The 17,833-nt window shown below is 43.0% G+C and overlaps 1 protein-coding gene across 2 annotated transcripts in view; it reads right to left on the bottom strand.

Moving 5' to 3' along the window:
• Positions 1-484: 484 nt before the first annotated feature.
• The window catches only part of tll1 (tolloid-like 1), a 90,241-nt gene continuing 72,892 nt past the window's right edge, over positions 485-17,833 (bottom strand). For both annotated transcript variants that reach the window (XM_060916581.1, XM_060916580.1), the window contains 5 exons: positions 15,706-15,831; positions 13,909-14,036; positions 7,047-7,260; positions 2,752-3,002; positions 485-2,595 (listed from right to left, as the gene is read on the bottom strand). In XM_060916581.1, coding sequence (XP_060772564.1) covers positions 2,461-2,595; positions 2,752-3,002; positions 7,047-7,260; positions 13,909-14,036; positions 15,706-15,831 — 854 coding nt within the window. In that variant the 3' untranslated portion in view covers positions 485-2,460. The remainder of the gene's footprint in view (positions 2,596-2,751; positions 3,003-7,046; positions 7,261-13,908; positions 14,037-15,705; positions 15,832-17,833) is intronic.

The raw sequence follows: 17,833 nt of genomic DNA, 5'->3' as shown, positions 1-17,833 counted from the left end.
AAGAGCGTATAGATGAGGCGAGGCGCATAAGGCTTCAGAAATTCTCGTAATTCTTCTTCTTCCAGGTTTACGGTGTTTACAGATCCCAGCGTGCTCGCGGGGCGTGTGTGGGCATGTGAGGACACTCCTCCTCACCAGTCAGTGCACAGGGGAGTGTCTGCTCACGCCCCCAGCCTCACTCAGCTCGGTTTGGCTTGCTTCAGCCCCACTCCAAAACCGTGCGAGTTTTGGGTGCTAAGCAGGGCTGAAGCGAGCTGAGTCGTGCTGTTCTGAGGTAGTCGAAACACAAGCCGTGTCGGGCTGAAGTGAGCTGAAGCGAGCTGAAAAAGGGTAGTGGAAAAGGGCCAATAGACACAGACAACCATTCACACTCACATTCACACCTACGGTCAATTTAGAGTCACCAGTTAACCTAACCTGCATGTCTTTGGACTGTGGGGGAAACCGGAGCACCCGGAGGAAACCCACGCGGACACGGGGAGAACATGCAAACTCCACACAGAAAGGCCCTCGCCGGCCACGGGGCTCGAACCCGGACCTTCTTACTGCAAGGTGACAGCGCTAACCACTACACCACCGTGCCGCCCTATCTTAGAATCAACAAGTTCCTATTAAAGTGGCCGGCGAGTGTATGTGCATGAGTATAAAGTGAAACTGCGTGACTGAAACTTTGATCTGGAAACACAATTTTCCTAAAAGATTGATAAATGGGACCCATTGTGTCTTGTTACAAACCAAACATTTTAAAATCGTGTGTGTGTGTGTGTGTGTGTGTGTGTAAATCTGTACTGGAATTTGGAGAGAAAGGAAAAACTTTCGGTCAGACTTTGTTTTTTTAAGGATGATTGTTCAAGTTCATTAAATTCAATATCAAATAAAATACATTAATAATTAAAAAAAAACATTGACACAACAAACATTATCTACATAAACATCCACATGTGCAATAATATACATTTTGGTTCTAAGGCCATAGTTGCTCGTCCACAATAGACGTGCTGTCAATGATGTGAGTGTGCTAATGTCACAGCGTTCCTTTAGCGCTGCCTGTAAATCATGAACAGTGCACACCGAGTGTCTGGATCATTGCATCACAGGATCTGTAGTTCTGAAGCTCTGAGTAGCACCATTAGGATTTCCCTTCCACAGCGTTCGCCTCGCCGTCCGCTTGCCTCGTGTGTGTTTTGAGGAGAATAAATCTCAAAAAGAATACGAGTTCCAGGAAAAATGTGTCTCAGTGATCGTCCCAGGAAAGTTTCCCTGTGACTGAGTCAACTCCGTGGGACTGAATCGACTCTGAGACTGAATCGACTCCTTGTGACTGAGTTGATTCTAGTCCAGTTGCCTCCAACAACACTGGAAAAGTTAGTTAGCTTGGAGAGCATGAAGAGTTCGGCGCACAGCGGGACAGAGTCTCTCTTCCTCATCCTCTGTGCTAAGTGCATGTTAAGCGCACAGGATTCTGGGAGTTTTCAATCGCTGTACAGTAACACTCACTTCATACAAGGCTTCACTTCTGCTTTACAGCTTTTGTAAGAAAAACACTCATTGTGTACACCCTCATAAACAAACAAGACAAAGTTCATGTACGGGTTTCACGGACTGGGAGAAAAAAAAAAACACTATATATGCGAGCTCTATGCTCTTAATCAGAATGAAATGACGTTGAAAATATGGTAGACCTTACAAGCCTGTTGACACTGAAAAACATGATTTCATCCGTCGAAGTAATGAGAGTCGGATTCTAAGGTTGCTCTTTATCTCTGCATACTTCCTTATATTCATATATAAATTAGATATCATTGCATGTAAACAGCCACAGACGTCATAACATTAAAGAATTCTTTTTGATTTCTTTTCTCTCTTTTTTTTTTTTTAAAGAAAAATCCCACAGGCATGTACACGCACCGAAATGAAAACATGCAGACGAGTGCACACACATTTTAACTTACAGTGTGGCGACAGCAGCTTAGTTGCTCAGAATCAGACTTCGCATTTCGTCCTTAGCTTGTAAAATTATGACACATAACACAACAACAGGTTTTGGTTTTTTTTTTAAATCCACAGGCTTGAAAATGGCCTACTCGTTTTAAGACTTTGTCTCTTTTCATGTGCAGCATCATCTACAATAAGCTTGTCTCCTGAAGAGAAGCTTTTCAGTTTTTTTGAATATTATTGTGTGTTTTGTGTGAATAGTATAGACAGGAGTTTGAAAAGGGCTGCCCGCTACGGTCCCATCGAGCGTCAATCTGTTGGAAAACGGGCGGAGCTTGCCTCGATTTTAGGGATTGGAGCAAGGAGTCTGATGAGCGGCTCGCTCCTAGTGGCTGATACATGGAGGCAAGTCCAGTGCCTTTGAGTAACTTTACTCTCGAGTGTTTGTGTGCCGAACTCAGTGTCCTGGAGGCATTCGGTGTGTGTGTGTGTGTGTGTGTGTGTGTGTTTGAGTGTGTGTGTGTGTTACTTGTGCATGTGTAACTCCTCCTGGAACTTGGTGCTGGTGTAACGGATATGAAATCCTTTCTTACTGATGGTGTCGTCGCTGTGGAAGCGAATCATCATGGTGTCGCTGGCGGAATACAGTTCCTCACGAGGCTAGAGAGAGACAGAAGGAGAGACAGACAACAGTTTTAGTATATAACAGCAATAAAATACAAACGTGAAAAGCCTATTTGTGCAGTACTGAGAATTAACATCAATACTGAGTTCATCAATAAATATGTTCGTCATGCGCGCTGCTTAGGTCCTCACCCCTGAACCACAGAAGCGTCCCAGTTTGTGAGCTGACGTATCATGCCCATCGTAAAGCTCGATGTAGTCATACCCACACTCTGCTTCTTCCTCCAGCTCAAAGGTGGTGAAGGTGAGCTCAATGCTGTAACCGGCCTCGGCTGTGATTAGCCACTCGCAGTCTGTGTGGCCCGGATAGTTATTATCTCCGAACTGTGCGTGAGAGTACAGGTTCTTGTGCCTCGCCTCGGCCCTCAGCCTGCCTCCACACTCTGCACACGTGGACACAGAATATGATATTGTTATTTATTACTGAAGTTTCATATTCTATTCATTTCTATACCTGACAATGGCAGGACCAACGTAATTACGATATTTAGTGCATCTCAGTTTATGAAAGTCAAAAATCAGTCATTTTAGACAACTATTTCACGTTAATGACTATTTAACTTATTAATTCTCTGTAATATACACTACCGGTCACTTTGAAATGTCCTTATTTTTGAAAGAAAAGCACTGTTCTTTTCAAGATCACTTTAAACTAATCAGAAATCCACTCTATACATTGCTAATGTGGTAAATGACTATTCTAGCTGCAAATGTCTGGTTTTTGGTGCAATATCTCCATAGGTGTATAGAGGCCCATTTCCAGCAACTCTCACTCCAGTGTTCTAATGGTACAATGTGTTTGCTCATTGCCTCAGAAGGCTAATGGATGATTAGAAAACCCTTGTACAATCATGTTAGCACAGCTGAAAACAGTTGAGCTCTTTAGAGAAGCTATAAAACTGACCTTCCTTTGAGCAGATTGAGTTTCTGGAGCGTCACATTTGTGGGGTCGATTAAATGCTCAAAATGGCCAGAAAAATGTCTTGACTATATTTTCTATTCATTTTACAACTTATGGTGGTAAATAAAAGTGTGACTTTTCATGGAAAACACAAAATTGTCTGGGTGACCCCAAACTTTTGAACGGTAGTGTAAATGTTTTTGCTCAGAATCATATACTTTTTTAGGTTTTTTTTTTTTCACATTTAATAATAGGACAAGACGGTACAGGTTTATGCCAAGGAAGAGCACGTCGGACGCAATTTTTGCTTTAAGAATGTTAATGGAGAAGTACAGGGAAGGCCAGAGAAAGCTACATTGTGTGTTTGTAGACCTGGAGAAGGCATACGATAGAGTGCCGAGAGATGAGTTATGGTATTGTATGAGAAAGAGTGGAGTGAATGAGAAGTATATTAGAGTGGTGCAAGACATGTATGAGAACAGTGAAACGGCAGTGAGGTGTGCAGTTGGAACGACTGAATGGTTCAAGGTGAAGGTGGGACTCCACCAAGGATCTGCTTTGAGTCCTTTCTTGTTTGCCATAGTGATGGATAGCTTGACGGACGAAGTGAGGCAAGTGTCACCATGGAACATGATGTTTGCGGATGATATTGTGATATGTGGTGAAAGTAGAAAGGAGGTTGAGTTGGGTTTGGAGAGATGGAGGTATGCTTTGGAACGAAGAGGAATGAAGGTGAGCAGTAGCAAAACAGAATACATGTGCATCAATGAGAATGCGGATGAGAGTGTAATGAAGATGCAAGGAGTAGACGTAAAGAAAGCTGGTGAATTCAAGTACCCGGGGTCAACTGTGCAGGAAAATGGGGGCTGCGATAGTGAGGTGAGAAAGAGAGCGCAGGCAGGCTGGAGCAGTTGGAGAAGGATTTCGGGAGTCATTTGTGATCGGAAAGTCCCAGCAAAAGTGAAAGGTAAGATGTATAAGACAGCAGTGAGACCAGCTGTGATGTACGGATTGGAGACCGTACCCTTAAAGAGACAGGAGGCAAAGTTGGAGGTGGCGGAGTTGAGGATGTTAAGGTTTGCGATGGGAGGTTGGACAGGAACGAGCACATCAGAGGGACAGCACATGTGGAGAGCTTGGGAATGAAGCTAAGAGAGATGAGACTGAGATGGTATGGGCACATCCTGAGAAGAGATGCAGAGCATGTTAGAAGGAGAATGTTGAGGATGGAGCTGCCAGGCAAACGAAAACGAGGAAGGCCAAAGAGGAGATACAGTGCCTTGAAAAAGTATTCATACCCCTTGAACTTTTTCACATTTTTCCACCTTACAACCACGAACTTAAAAGTTTTTTATTGAGATTTTATGTGATAGACCAACACAGAGTAGCACATACAGTAATTGTGAAGTGAAACGAAAATGATAAATGGTCTTCAAAACTTTAAACAAATAAAAATCTGAAAAATGTGATGTGCATTAGTATTCGGCCCCCCTGCGTCAATACTTTGTAGAGCCACCTTTTGCTGCAATTACAGCTGCAGGTCTTTTGTGGTATGTCTCTACCAGCTTTGCACATCTAGACACTGAAATTTTTGCCCATTCTTCTTTGCAAAATAGCTCAAGCTCAGCCAGATTGGATGAAGAGCATCTGTGAACAGCAATTTTCAAGTCTTGCCACAGATGCTCTGGACTTTGACTGGGCCATTCTAACACATTAATATTCTTTGATCTAAACCATTCCATTGTAGCTCTGGCTGTATGTTTAGGGTCATTGTCTTGCTGGAAGGTGAATCTCCTTCCCAGTCTCAAGTCTTTTGCAGCCTCCAACAGGTTTTCTTCCAGGATTGCCCTGTATTTAGCTCCATCCATCTTCCCATCAACTCTGACCAGCTTCCCTGTCCCTGCTGAAGAAAAGCATCCCCATAGCATGATGCTGCCACCACCATGCTTCACAGTGGGGATGGTGTGTGCAGGGTGATGAGCAGTGTTAGTTTTCCGCCATACATAGCGCTTTGCATTTAGGCCAAAAAGTTCAACTTTGGTCTCATCTGACCAAAGCACCTTCTTCCACATGTTTGCTGTGTCCCCTACATGGCTTCTTATGCCTGTCTTTCAACAATGGCTTTCTTCTTGCCACTCTTCCAAAAAGGCCAGATTTGTGGCGTGTACGACTTATAGTTGTCCTGTGCACAGATTCTCCCACCTGAGCTGTGGATTTCTGCAGCTCCTCCAGAGTGATCATGGGCCTCTTGGCTGCTTCTCTGACCAGTGCTCTCCTTGCTCGCTCTGTCAGTTTAGGTGGACGGCCATGTCTTGGTAGGTTTGCAGTTGTGCCATTCTTTTTCCATTTTTGAATGATGGATTGAACAGTGCTTCTTGAGATGTTCAGAGCTTGGGATATTTTTTTATAACCTAACCCTGCTTTAAACTTCTCCAGAACTTTATCCCTGACCTGTCTGGTGAGTTCTTTGGTCTTCATGATGCTGTTTGTTCTTCAGTGTTCTCTAACAAACCACTGAGACCTTCACAGAACAAGTGTATTTATGCTGAGAGTAAATTACACACAGTAGGACTCTATTAACTAATTAGATGACTTCTGAAGGCAGTTGATTGCACTGGGTTGTATTTAGAGGTATCAGAGTACAGGGGGCTGAATACTAATGCACACCACATTTTTCAGATTTTTATTTGTTTAAAATTTTGAAGACCATTTATCATTTTCGTTTCACTTCATAATTATGTGCTACTCTGTGTTGGTCTATCACATAAAATCTCAATTAAAAAAAAAAATTTAAGTTTGTGGTTGTAAGGTGGAAAAATGTGAAAAAGTTCAAGGGGTATGAATACTTTTGCAAGGCACTGTACATGGATGTGGTGAGAGAGGACATGAAAGTGGCAGGTGTGGTAGAGAAGGATGCGGAAGACAGGGAGCAATGGAGACGAAAGATCCGCTGTGGCGACCCCTAATCGGGAGCAGCCAGAAGAAGACGAATAGGACAAGACATAATATTTAAATATTGCTAAATAAAATGTCAAGCAATCTTCATTTGATATTGATTGTTGTTTCATTTCATTTTTATGTGATGAAAAAATTCCTGGTTGATCTCAATTTTATCCATTACACACATTAACCAAACACTAGTTTTATGTATGACATGTACTACTTTGGCCAATAGAGAGCACTGCTGGACATAAAGTCTGTTAATCTGTTAAAGCCCCTTGGAAGAGTTCAGTTACCTTAACTTACAGTTAACTCGAATAATTTAATAACCTGGATATCTGAACGTCATACATCTTTGTTTTATAAGTTGAAATGACTGAAAGCTATTGAATCAGGATGTTTAAATAACTATGCAGTCACAAAAACATGGATTCCTGTAATCGGCGCTCTGTTGGTAATCTTGAAGCATTATGCTGGTCCTGCAAGTGGTATCTTCTCTGTCTAAATGTCCTAATAAATCCTACAGTGAAATAATAACAGACATATAATAATAGCCAAAAACTGTAGCACGCACACATGGACTGACCTGTGGAGTGTGTAGCGTGGAAGCCCTTGCGCTGCACTGACGCGTCGGAGATGAAGCGGAGGTAAATCCTGTTGCTCGTGGAGACGAGGGGCTCTGGAAGCTTGCTACCACAGAGCCGACTCAAAATGGGCGCCTTGTCCGAGTCACCGTCGAAGGCCTCAAGGTGATCGTACGCGCATTCCTGGTGCTGCTCAATCTCAAACTCGTTAAACGACTGCAGAAGACAGAGGAGGATGAAGAAAAGACGTCAGTGAACCATCAGTCGCCGTTATGTCCAAAATCTGGAAGGAAGCCTTCTGATCTGTTTCTTCTCCTTTGCCTGTTATAATTAGTATCTCCCTCTCCATCTACAACCCCGATTCCAAAAAAGTTGGGACAAAGTACAAATTGTAAATAAAAACGGAATGCAATGATGTGGAAGTTTCAAAATTCCATATTTTATTCAGAAGAGAACACAGATGACATATCAAATGTTTAAACTGAGAAAATGTATCATTTAAAGAGAAAAATTAGGTGATTTTAAATTTCATGACAACACCACATCTTAAAAAAGTTGGGACAAGGCCATGTTTACCACTGTGAGACATCCCCTTTTCTCTTTACAACAGTCTGTAAACGTCTGGGGACTGAGGAGACAAGTTGCTCAAGTTTAGGGATAGGAATGTTAACCCATTCTTGTCTAATGTAGGATTCTAGTTGCTCAACTGTCTTAGGTCTTTTTTGTTGTATCTTCCGTTTTAGGATGCGCCAAATGTTTTCTATGGGTGAAAGATCTGGACTGCAGGCTGGCCAGTTCAGTACCCGGACCCTTCTTCTACGCAGCCATGATGCTGTAATTGATGCAGTATGTGGTTTGGCATTGTCATGTTGGAAAATGCAAGGTCTTCCCTGAAAGAGACGTCGTCTGGATGGGAGCATATGTTGCTCTAGAACCTGGATATACCTTTCAGCATTGATGGTGTCTTTCCAGATGTGTAAGCTGCCCATGCCACACGCACTAATGCAACCCCATACCATCAGAGATGCAGGCTTCTGAACTGAGCGCTGATAACAACTCGGGTCGTCCTTCTCCTCTTTAGTCCGAATGACACGGCGTCCCTGATTTCCATAAAGAACTTCAAATTTTGATTCGTCTGACCACAGAACAGTTTTCCACTTTGCCACAGTCCATTTTAAATGAGCCTTGGCCCAAAGAAGACGTCTGCGTTTCTGGATCATGTTTAGATACGGCTTCTTCTTTGAACTATAGAGTTTTAGCTGGCAACGGCGGATGGCACGGTGAATTGTGTTCACAGATAATGTTCTCTGGAAATATTCCTGAGCCCATTTTGTGATTTCCAATACAGAAGCATGCCTGTATGTGATGCAGTGCCGTCTAAGGGCCTGAAGATCACGGGCACCCAGTATGGTTTTCCGGCCTTGACCCTTACGCACAGAGATTCTTCCAGATTCTCTGAATCTTTTGATGATATTATGCACTGTAGATGATGATATGTTCAAACTCTTTGCAATTTTACACTGTCGAACTCCTTTCTGATATTGCTCCACTATTTGTCGGTGCAGAATTAGGGGGATTGGTGATCCTCTTCCCATCTTTACTTCTGAGAGCCGCTGCCACTCCAAGATGCTCTTTTTATACCCAGTCATGTTAATGACCTATTGCCAATTGACCTAATGAGTTGTAGTTTGGTCCTCCAGCTGTTCCTTTTTTGTACCTTTAACTTTTCCAGCCTCTTATTGCCCCATCCCAACTTTTTTGAGATGTGTTGCTGTCAAGAAATTTCAAATGAGCCAATATTTGACATGAAATTTCAAAATGTCTCACTTTTGACATTTGATATGTGTTCTATGTTCTATTGTGAATACAATATCAGTTTTTGAGATTTGGAAATTACTGCATTCCGTTTTTATTTACAATTTGTACTTTGTCCCAACTTTTTTGGAATCGGGGTTGTACACTCCCTTCCTTCTTAGCAAGCCACAAATCTACGAAGCAGTCTAATCAAAGGTTATTAAGTGATATTATCTTTGTGCGTTGGCAAATAATGTCTCTATTAAGAAATAAATTCTGAAAGGATTTTGGAATTAAGAAACTGATCTGCGAGTCTACATGTATACATAAATCCCCTTCTGAACATTTCACAGACTGTAGCCCCATGACCTGGCTTCTCATCGTTCATTCCCGTGTGTATCTCTGTTTCCTGAGACATTAAAAGTCACTTAACACATGCAACCAGGCCTCTCCTGACAGCTCTCTTTGATCACATGGACCTGTTAAAATGCCTGCGCCGACCCCCCTGGCCAAGAGGGATTTCCTGCGTAGACACACAAATGTACTAAAATCATAAAATATATTTCAGAAGAGCTTCCAGATGAAGCAGCTGCTCTGGGAGTGTGTGATTTATGAAGTTAATAGATTCACTTCAGTGATGATTTATATGTTTGAGGCATGGGACAGGGCATGAATATATGATATGATAAGATATGGGAATAACGCATATGTGTGCATATCATATAAGATATACAGTATGTGTGCGCGCGGGCGTGTGTGTGTGAGGGATGTGTTTTTGCATGCCTGACAGTAATTAATGCCCGAAGGTGCGTATAAGTGTGTGAGACAGTTTGACATGAAGACAAAAAGAGTCTGTGTGTGTTATGCTAATACTGATATGATAATTTAGCAAGAGCAGGTTATGTAAGAAATAAAACACTTGGGAGTAACAAGGTGGTGTGTTTTACTCCTGCTATAATTTAACAATTAAAGAATGACATGCCATACTTTTTATCTGGTTGTAGGTGGACCGTCTGTGAAACCGGCTTCTCTTTTTCTCTCTTAAAGTTGATAATACAGAGAAGAAAAAAAAAAAACTCTGACCTGAAGACTTTGTCCTGAAAACTCTAAGGAACAGCTTTACTCTGACTGGTACAAAGGACTGACACTGGAGACTCCTTCCATAAACGCTCAGTAAGCATCTCTTCATATCAACAATTACATGTTTTTTAATCTGTTTATGTAAGATGTCCACCATACACGTCCCAGTGTACGAGCTTACAACAGAAATGATAATGAGATCGAAAGAGTGCATTAATATTACTACTGCCTGAGCTGCTGTTATAGAAAATTATTGTACATACAGGACACTTTTTTGATGGAATAAAAACGTGTTCTGTTCCCTTCTAGCGGGTTTCATTCATTCGGTTTGATAGCATGCGATATTGTTAGCATATCGCGTATCCTACGTGTATTACAGTACGTCACTCTACCCAGTGGAGAATGAGCGATGAATACGGTTTACGATATTGCATGGTTGTCAAGACAACATGATGTCACATGTCGGAGCTGATGCGAATATTCAATGAGAGAGTTTTCTGCTGCGCGTGCGCAGAAGCATTTCTTTGTTCGCCGGGAAAGAGAAAGACGCGTTGAAAACCCGAAAGGCTACCAAAAGTTCATTAGGTATTCTTCACACATATTTACAAGAGAGAAGCAAAAAAACAGAAAAGAGAGTCTCATTCATCTCATTATCTCTAGCCGCTTTACCCTTCTACAGGGTCGCAGACAAGCTGGAGCCTATCCCAGCTGACTACGGGCGAAAGGCGGGGTACACCCTGGACAAGTCGCCAGGTCATCACAGGGCTGACACATAGACACAGACAACCATTCACACTCACATTCACACCTACGGTCAATTTAGAGTCACCAGTTAACCTAACCTGCATGTCTTTGGACTGTGGGGGAAACCGGAGCACCCGGAGGAAACCCACGCGGTCACGGGGAGAACATGCAAACTCCGCACAGAAAGGCCTTCGACGGCCACGGGGCTCGAACCCGGACCTTCTTGCTGTGAGGCGACAGCGCTAACCACTACACCACCGTGCCGCCCAGAAAAGAGAGTGTGTATATATAATAATAATAATAATGGCTTTTTTCCGTGGTATATCATATATATTTAGAGATGAAAGTGGAACAAAGAAAAAAATCCTGAACTTTTGAAAGTCAAACGAAGATGGCGGGGGGCAACATCCCCTGAAAAAACTTTAATAACATAACACGCAAACCCCTGCATTCTAGTGCATTTTAGTACTTACTTTCACTAAAACAAGTTATAACTTTTAAGCCTTTTTCTTTCATGCACATTAATAATTAACATGTCAAAAATATCTAATTTAATTCCCCGAGTTAATGAGTAATTTTCAGGAGTGCGTTTAGAAAACGCAGTGATTTTCCTGCTACACAGTTCATTACTTTGAAAAAAATCAGACAGTTGAAGGTAAACTCAGCAAAATCCCAAAACAGTCCTGTTAAAAAGTAAAGGTCTGTTAGAGTTTCTAAAGCTTTCAGGTTTCAATGTTGGGGACATTGAGCCTCGTTTATCAATCTTTTAGTCGAGTTGTGCGTTTGCAGAAGCTAAAGTGAACAAAACATTTCCAATTCATGTTTATGCGAGTTGAAGCCAATTGTTTACATTAGTTCGTATTGTCTGTAAATTTAAACACACCAATGAATACCAAATTTCTCATGTAAATCAGGGCCGTAGCTAGGATTTTTCAGGGGGTGTGTGTGTGTCACACACTGACTGGCAGCCTGAGTACAGTATGTAACAAAAAATAATTCCCATTGCTAGTTTTAGGCAGCTTAGAAACCGGCTCTTCCATTACTGCTGTTTCTTCCACGTTTTCTTGATGTTGTGTTCCAGAAATGGCACTAAAACTTGGCTTCGATGCCACAAAATGCAACTTTGATGGAAAAAAATCTATAATAAATTGCTTACCTCTCTTCACGTCGAAAGGAGGAGGAAAGTTTTGCTTGTTTTGACATGGCGAATTACTAACACGAGGAAATACTTGTAATTCGCAACTAAAAATACTGTAGCTACACTGGCAGCTTGAACACGCTTTCTGGTGCGATTGTGTTGCGCAGAACGGTGTCAGTCCTGCGCGCCTTAGCTCGTGCACCTGAAGGCGCGCCGTTAACAAAGAACACCTGTCTTTAATCAATGAACTATGGTTGGGCTATTTAAGGACCGCACCCATGCAAGGACGATGCGAAGTATTACGCCGCATCTAGGAACGCAAAAAATCCGAAAAATAAATTTCTCCATTCGGAAAACCGGAGATTTTCAAGAGTTTTGTCAAATATCCGGATTTCCGGGTAAATCCGGAAGACTTTCATTTATATATATTCCATTCAGCTACTCGTCTTCGACTCGTTCAATATCATGCGAAGCTGAATGGAATATATCTGATATACCACTCAAAGCCAGCCAATATTATTTAATTAATCAACACCTTCTGGGCACTCAGAATGGAGCATTCAACAGCACCGTGGTCTAAGTATGTTTAACAAATCGCTCACCAAGTAGGATTACAGTGTGCACATCAGGGGCGATTTCTCAGAGACAACAAGGGAAGCCGAGCTTCCCCTAAAATTCTCTCCCCAAACTGTGGCACCTACGACGTTGAATTCTCATTAAAACAATAACTTGCATAACATAATATATGCCCAAGATTGTATTTACATTCATAACTATCCTGTAACTTATTTGAGTGATGTCTGACGAACTTGCAGTTCGCTATGAGAATCACCTTTGCTGCCAGGCTGTAACCAGCGTTGCCAGATACTGCTGACGTTTTCCAGCCAAAATATGTTCAAAACCCGCCAAAATCCACTTAAAACCGCCCAATCTGGCAACACTGGATGTAACCTTTCTTATTTCAATGGGCTCTATGGCTGGCAGCCGGGTATCCGTTGCAGTCTATGAGAGGGCTCTGAACAGCCAATTTCGGCTAGTTGTTATTGGTTAAAATCGACAAAATCGTCACTTCCAGGGAAGCCGGGCTTCTCTGGGACTAAACGAGACAGTGGGAGGGACAAGAAGCCGGGCTGATGAAGGATTATTGGAGGTAGTGTTTGAAAGACATGAGGAGGGCGGGCTCTGTACTTCGGCGTCGGCGAGGAACACGGAAGCATGATCAGTCAGTCCCTACCGGATGTCGAGAAAGTGTAGTCGTGTGCCAAAGTGCTGTCCGAATTTCTTTTCATATAAACGTTTCTTCTCATTGATGTCTCTGTACATTACTCTGTAAATAAATGTAAATATTACTCGTTGTGCTCCGTTAACTTTCATCCATTCTATCAGTTTGATCATTCGTGAATTCACTCGTTTATTTCATTTGTAGTTCAATCTGGTTGTAGGCTAGCTTGAGCCTTATTGGGATCTGCAGTGCTAGCTGCTAACAGAAATTGGTGAAGTCTCTGGAAAGCACAACCAGCTGGTATGACAGGGTCACAGACTATTTTCTGGAAAAGGAGCGGAGGGCAGAATTTGTGTATAAATAGTTTGCATGTTCATGAATCTGAAGTGTGTATATTGTTCAGTAATGTTAAGAGAATGGTGGGCTCTGTGTTATAGGTTATACCTGGGTATAATATTCAAGGTTCTGTGTGTTGCATAGCCTACCTGGTTATGAATTTCCAGACTGTGTTGCAGAAGATGTTCAAGGATGTGTTGCACAGCTGGGTGTTGTGTTAAAGACTCTGTGTTGCATATCAGGGTATGATGTTCAAGGCTCTTCGTTGAATAGCCAGTGATTTTTGGATGTTTGATATTTTTGATTAAGGATATGAGGCACTAGCCTGGCAAGCCAGACTATAACATGAAATGTACAAGCAAAAATACTTTCTGCCACTAGGTAGGGTTGTCTAGTTCACTATGCTAATGGGGCACACCTTTCTATGCTTTGATATCTGGCCTACAGGTTTTACGATGAATGCGTAAAATGGGCTTCCCCTGTTTTAAAAACCAGCAGCCGCCACTGGTGCACATATTATGCTGATGCTTTTACAGGCAGAGGCACTCACGATTTTGACGCGATGGCCTGGAGTGGCAGTGATGTCCCAGGTACACTCCTTCCTGCTGGGGTACTTATCAGGCCAGTTGGGGCTACTTATGGTACCGGTGGGGCTGTGGATCTTGTGCTCACACTCCGCTGCAGGATCAGAGAGAGAGAGAGAGAGAGAGAAAGAATAAAAGGAAGGTGCAGAAGAACAGAGGAATGTAATGAATCATGTAAATAAATACAGGTGAAAAGGCAAACAAGATTTAGAGAACGTGTTATAGCATGAAAACTCCTGAGTCTACACTAACTGCAGGTGGAAAAAAACATTCTTCTGCAGAGAATTAGTGAAAGAATGTTTTCTGAACTCTGGCCCAGTTCCCAGGTGTCAGTGCTAGTTCACTGTCACCTGAGATGCACCTTTAAGAGAAGAGGCAGTTTCTCCTTCCCTTTAAGCTGAATCCATGTTCACTTTGAAGCCACATCTGCCTTTTCCCTCTAAGGGAGATTCAGGAACACTAATGGCTGCAGGAGAAACCGCTTTCGCGTAACCCGAGTTTCTCCCTCGGGAAAACTGAGTCAAGTCACCGGAAAGGTTTCGGTCATATGTCTTTAAACAAAAATAGGCTGAAACCTCCACATTAAAAGAAGTCACTCCACCCTCTGGTTAAAAAAAGAGATGTTAGTCACTAATCGAATCATACATTTGTGTGTGAGTCAAAACTGCCCTTTAAAGACAGTGAACTGCACTCTTGGAGTTTCAAAGATAGGTGGAGGATCATTTCAGGCAGTACTGGACTCATACACTCACACAATAATATAGTGGAACACTTAACATAAAAACCTTTGCTGTTAATTATGCTTTGTGTGTGTGTGTGTGTGTGTGTGTGTGTGTGCATACACGCGTGTGTTTTGATATACTACTGGGGACCAAATGTCCCCACAAGGATAGTAAAATATGACAATTTTGGCCTTGTGGGGACATTTGGATGGTCCCCATAAGGAATATGTCTGTGAAGGTTCTCAGTCACTCAGGTCATTGTAAACCGTAGGTGCTAAAGTAGGCAACCGGACTTGCTTGAAATTCTTGAAGTCTTTCATCCGAAAGGCTTCTTCAGTTCTGTCTGACTAAATACCTGGAACTCCCCACTAGTCAGACAGAACTGAAGAAGCCTTTCGGATGAGAGGTGAAACGGCTTCAAGAATTTCAAGCAAGTCCGGTTGCCTACTTTAGCACCTACGGTTCCCCATAAGGAAATTGCTGTTGTTGTGTTTTGTTTTTTTTTAAAACAAATTTTAAAAGACGGCATGGTGGTGTAGTGGTTAGCGCTGTCGCCTCACAGCAAGAAGGTCCGGGTTCGAGCCCCGTGGCTGGTGAGGGCCTTTCTGTGCGGAGTTTGCATGTTGTCCGCGTGGGTTTCCTCCGGGTGCTCCGGTTTCCCCCACAGTCCAAAGACATGCAGGTTAGGTTAACTGGTGACTCTAAATTGAGCGTAGGTGTGAATGTGAGTGTGAATGGTTGTCTGTGTCTATGTGTCAGCCCTGTGATGACCTGGCGACTTGTCCAGGGTGTACCCCGCCTTTCGCCCGTAGTCAGCTGGGATAGGCTCCAGCTTGCCTGCGACCCTGTAGAACAGGATGAAGCGGCTAGAGATAATGAGATGAGATGAGACAAATTTTAAAAAAAGAAAAGAGCTAAAAAGTTTCCTTTTCGTTACTGAGGTTAAGGTTAGGGTTAGGTTGAGGTGCAGGCACAGCATTAATTAACTGCAATAATAATGTCAATACAGGAAAAGAGAAACAAGTGTGTGTGTGTGTGTACCTTCTTTGCAGTCATGCTTGTTCTCGTGCAGTATAAAGCCATTGCGACACTGGCAAACATAACTACCGATGATGTTGACGCACTCATGCTGGCATCCGCCGTTATCCTTTGAGCACTCGTCCTTATCTGACACACACAACAGAGAGACGTGCAGCAAAATCAGTCATGCAAACAATGTAGGAATATCTAGGAATATCCATCACCCAGCAAATAAAATAGTCCATTTTTTATTTAAAAAAATATGTCCAATTAGCCCATATCTACTGTAAGGCTTCTTTGTTAGACCAAATAATTTGGTCAAAGCAAAGGCAAAAATGAAAGGAATAGTAAGAAAAGAACCAACATGTGCATCCATTCATCCTGTAAGAAAATGGATATTGAATTCCAGAGGAAGAAAATTATTTTGTTATAAACAGGAATAAAAACATAGGCCATGGTGTTTGTGTATCCATCCATTATCTGTAACCGCTTATCCTGTGCAGGGTCGCAGGCAAGCTGGAGCCTATCCCAGCTGACTACGGGCGAAAGGCAGGGTACACCCTGGACAAGTCGCCAGGTCATCACAGGGCTGACACATAGACACAGACAACCATTCACACTCACATTCACACCTACGGTCAATTTAGAGTCACCAGTTAACCTAACCTGCATGTCTTTGGACTGTGGGGGAAACCGGAGCACCCGGAGGAAACCCACGCGGACACGGGGAGAACATGCAAACTCCACACAGAAAAGCCCCTGTTGGCTACTGGGCTCGAACCCAGAACCTTCTTGCTGTGAGGTGACAGCGCTAACCACTACACCTGCTAAGGAATAGAGAAATCATTAAAACTTTAGCTATAGAAGAGGCTTTTTTTCCTTCTCTGGTTGCAAGTGCAAGTGGAACTGGAGCTGATCCCAGCGGACTTCAGGTGAGAGGTGGGGTTCACCCAGGACAGGCTGCCAGTCTATCACAGGGCTAACACAGAGATGAACAGCCATTCACACTCACACCTCTGGACAATTTAGAGGAGCCAGTTGACCTAATCTGCATGTCTCTACCAGAGCACCTGGAGGAAACCCACACACGCATGCAAACTCCACACAGAAAGACCCGCAGGTTTGAACCCAGAACCTTCTTGCACCACCGTGCCACCCAGCACCACTGTAGATCTGAATTCAATAACTAGTGACTAAAATCTGATCGTTGGAGTCTACAGTATTTCCCTGAAGACACGTGGTTTGCATTTTGCCTTGCGGTATGTTACCATGACTAATCCAACATTATCAAATTATTGCAAATGCTCCACTGGCTTGCAAACCTCTAACACACTTGGTCACACACACATGAGGATTAGGAATGTGTGGGAGGGCTGTGGGACCTCACGGAACTTGATGGCACAGGGCCAGCAAAGATCTAATACTAGAAGCCTCCTGACAATCACTGAGTTTTTTCTTAATTTACCCACTGAATGAGATTATCGCTCTCTCTCTCTCACACACACACACGTGCGCATGCTCTCGCTCCCCTTTTCTTCTCTGTGCTTCTCCACTTCCCTTTGTATCTATCTCTCTCTCTCATTCCCTTAAAAAGTGCTTCTGTATACCTTTAATCAGGTTTGGCATGTTTTAGTAAAGAGATACACAGTGTCTGTGTATGTGTGTGTGTGTGTGTGGGGGGGGTTTAAACAGTTATTCCATGAAATCGAATTGTACATGAGCTGATAAGTCATGTATGACAAGATTGAGTGGAATAATTGTTTTATTCCATCCACATCCGCCGGATTTTGAGAAAGAGCCTTTTTATTTTTTGCATACACACCAAGTACTCCTTGAATATCTCATCTCATTATCTGTAGCCGCTTTATCCTGTTCTACAGGGTCGCAGGCAAGCTGGAGCCTATCCCAGCTGACTACGGGCGAAAGGCAGGTTACACCCTGGACAAGTCGCCAGGTCATCACAGGGCTGACGCATAGACACAGACAACCATTCACACTCACATTCACACCTACGGTCAATTTAGAGTCACCAGTTAACCTAACCTGCATGTCTTTGGACTGTGGGGGAAACCGGAGCACCCGGAGGAAACCCACGCGGACACGGGGAGAACATGCAAACTCCGCACAGAAAGGCCCTCGCCGGCCACGG

This window comes from Neoarius graeffei, chromosome 3, assembly GCF_027579695.1.
Source record: "Neoarius graeffei isolate fNeoGra1 chromosome 3, fNeoGra1.pri, whole genome shotgun sequence".
Taxonomy (NCBI): Eukaryota; Metazoa; Chordata; class Actinopteri; order Siluriformes; family Ariidae; genus Neoarius; species Neoarius graeffei.
This window is presented reverse-complemented; position numbering and strand designations above follow the sequence as displayed.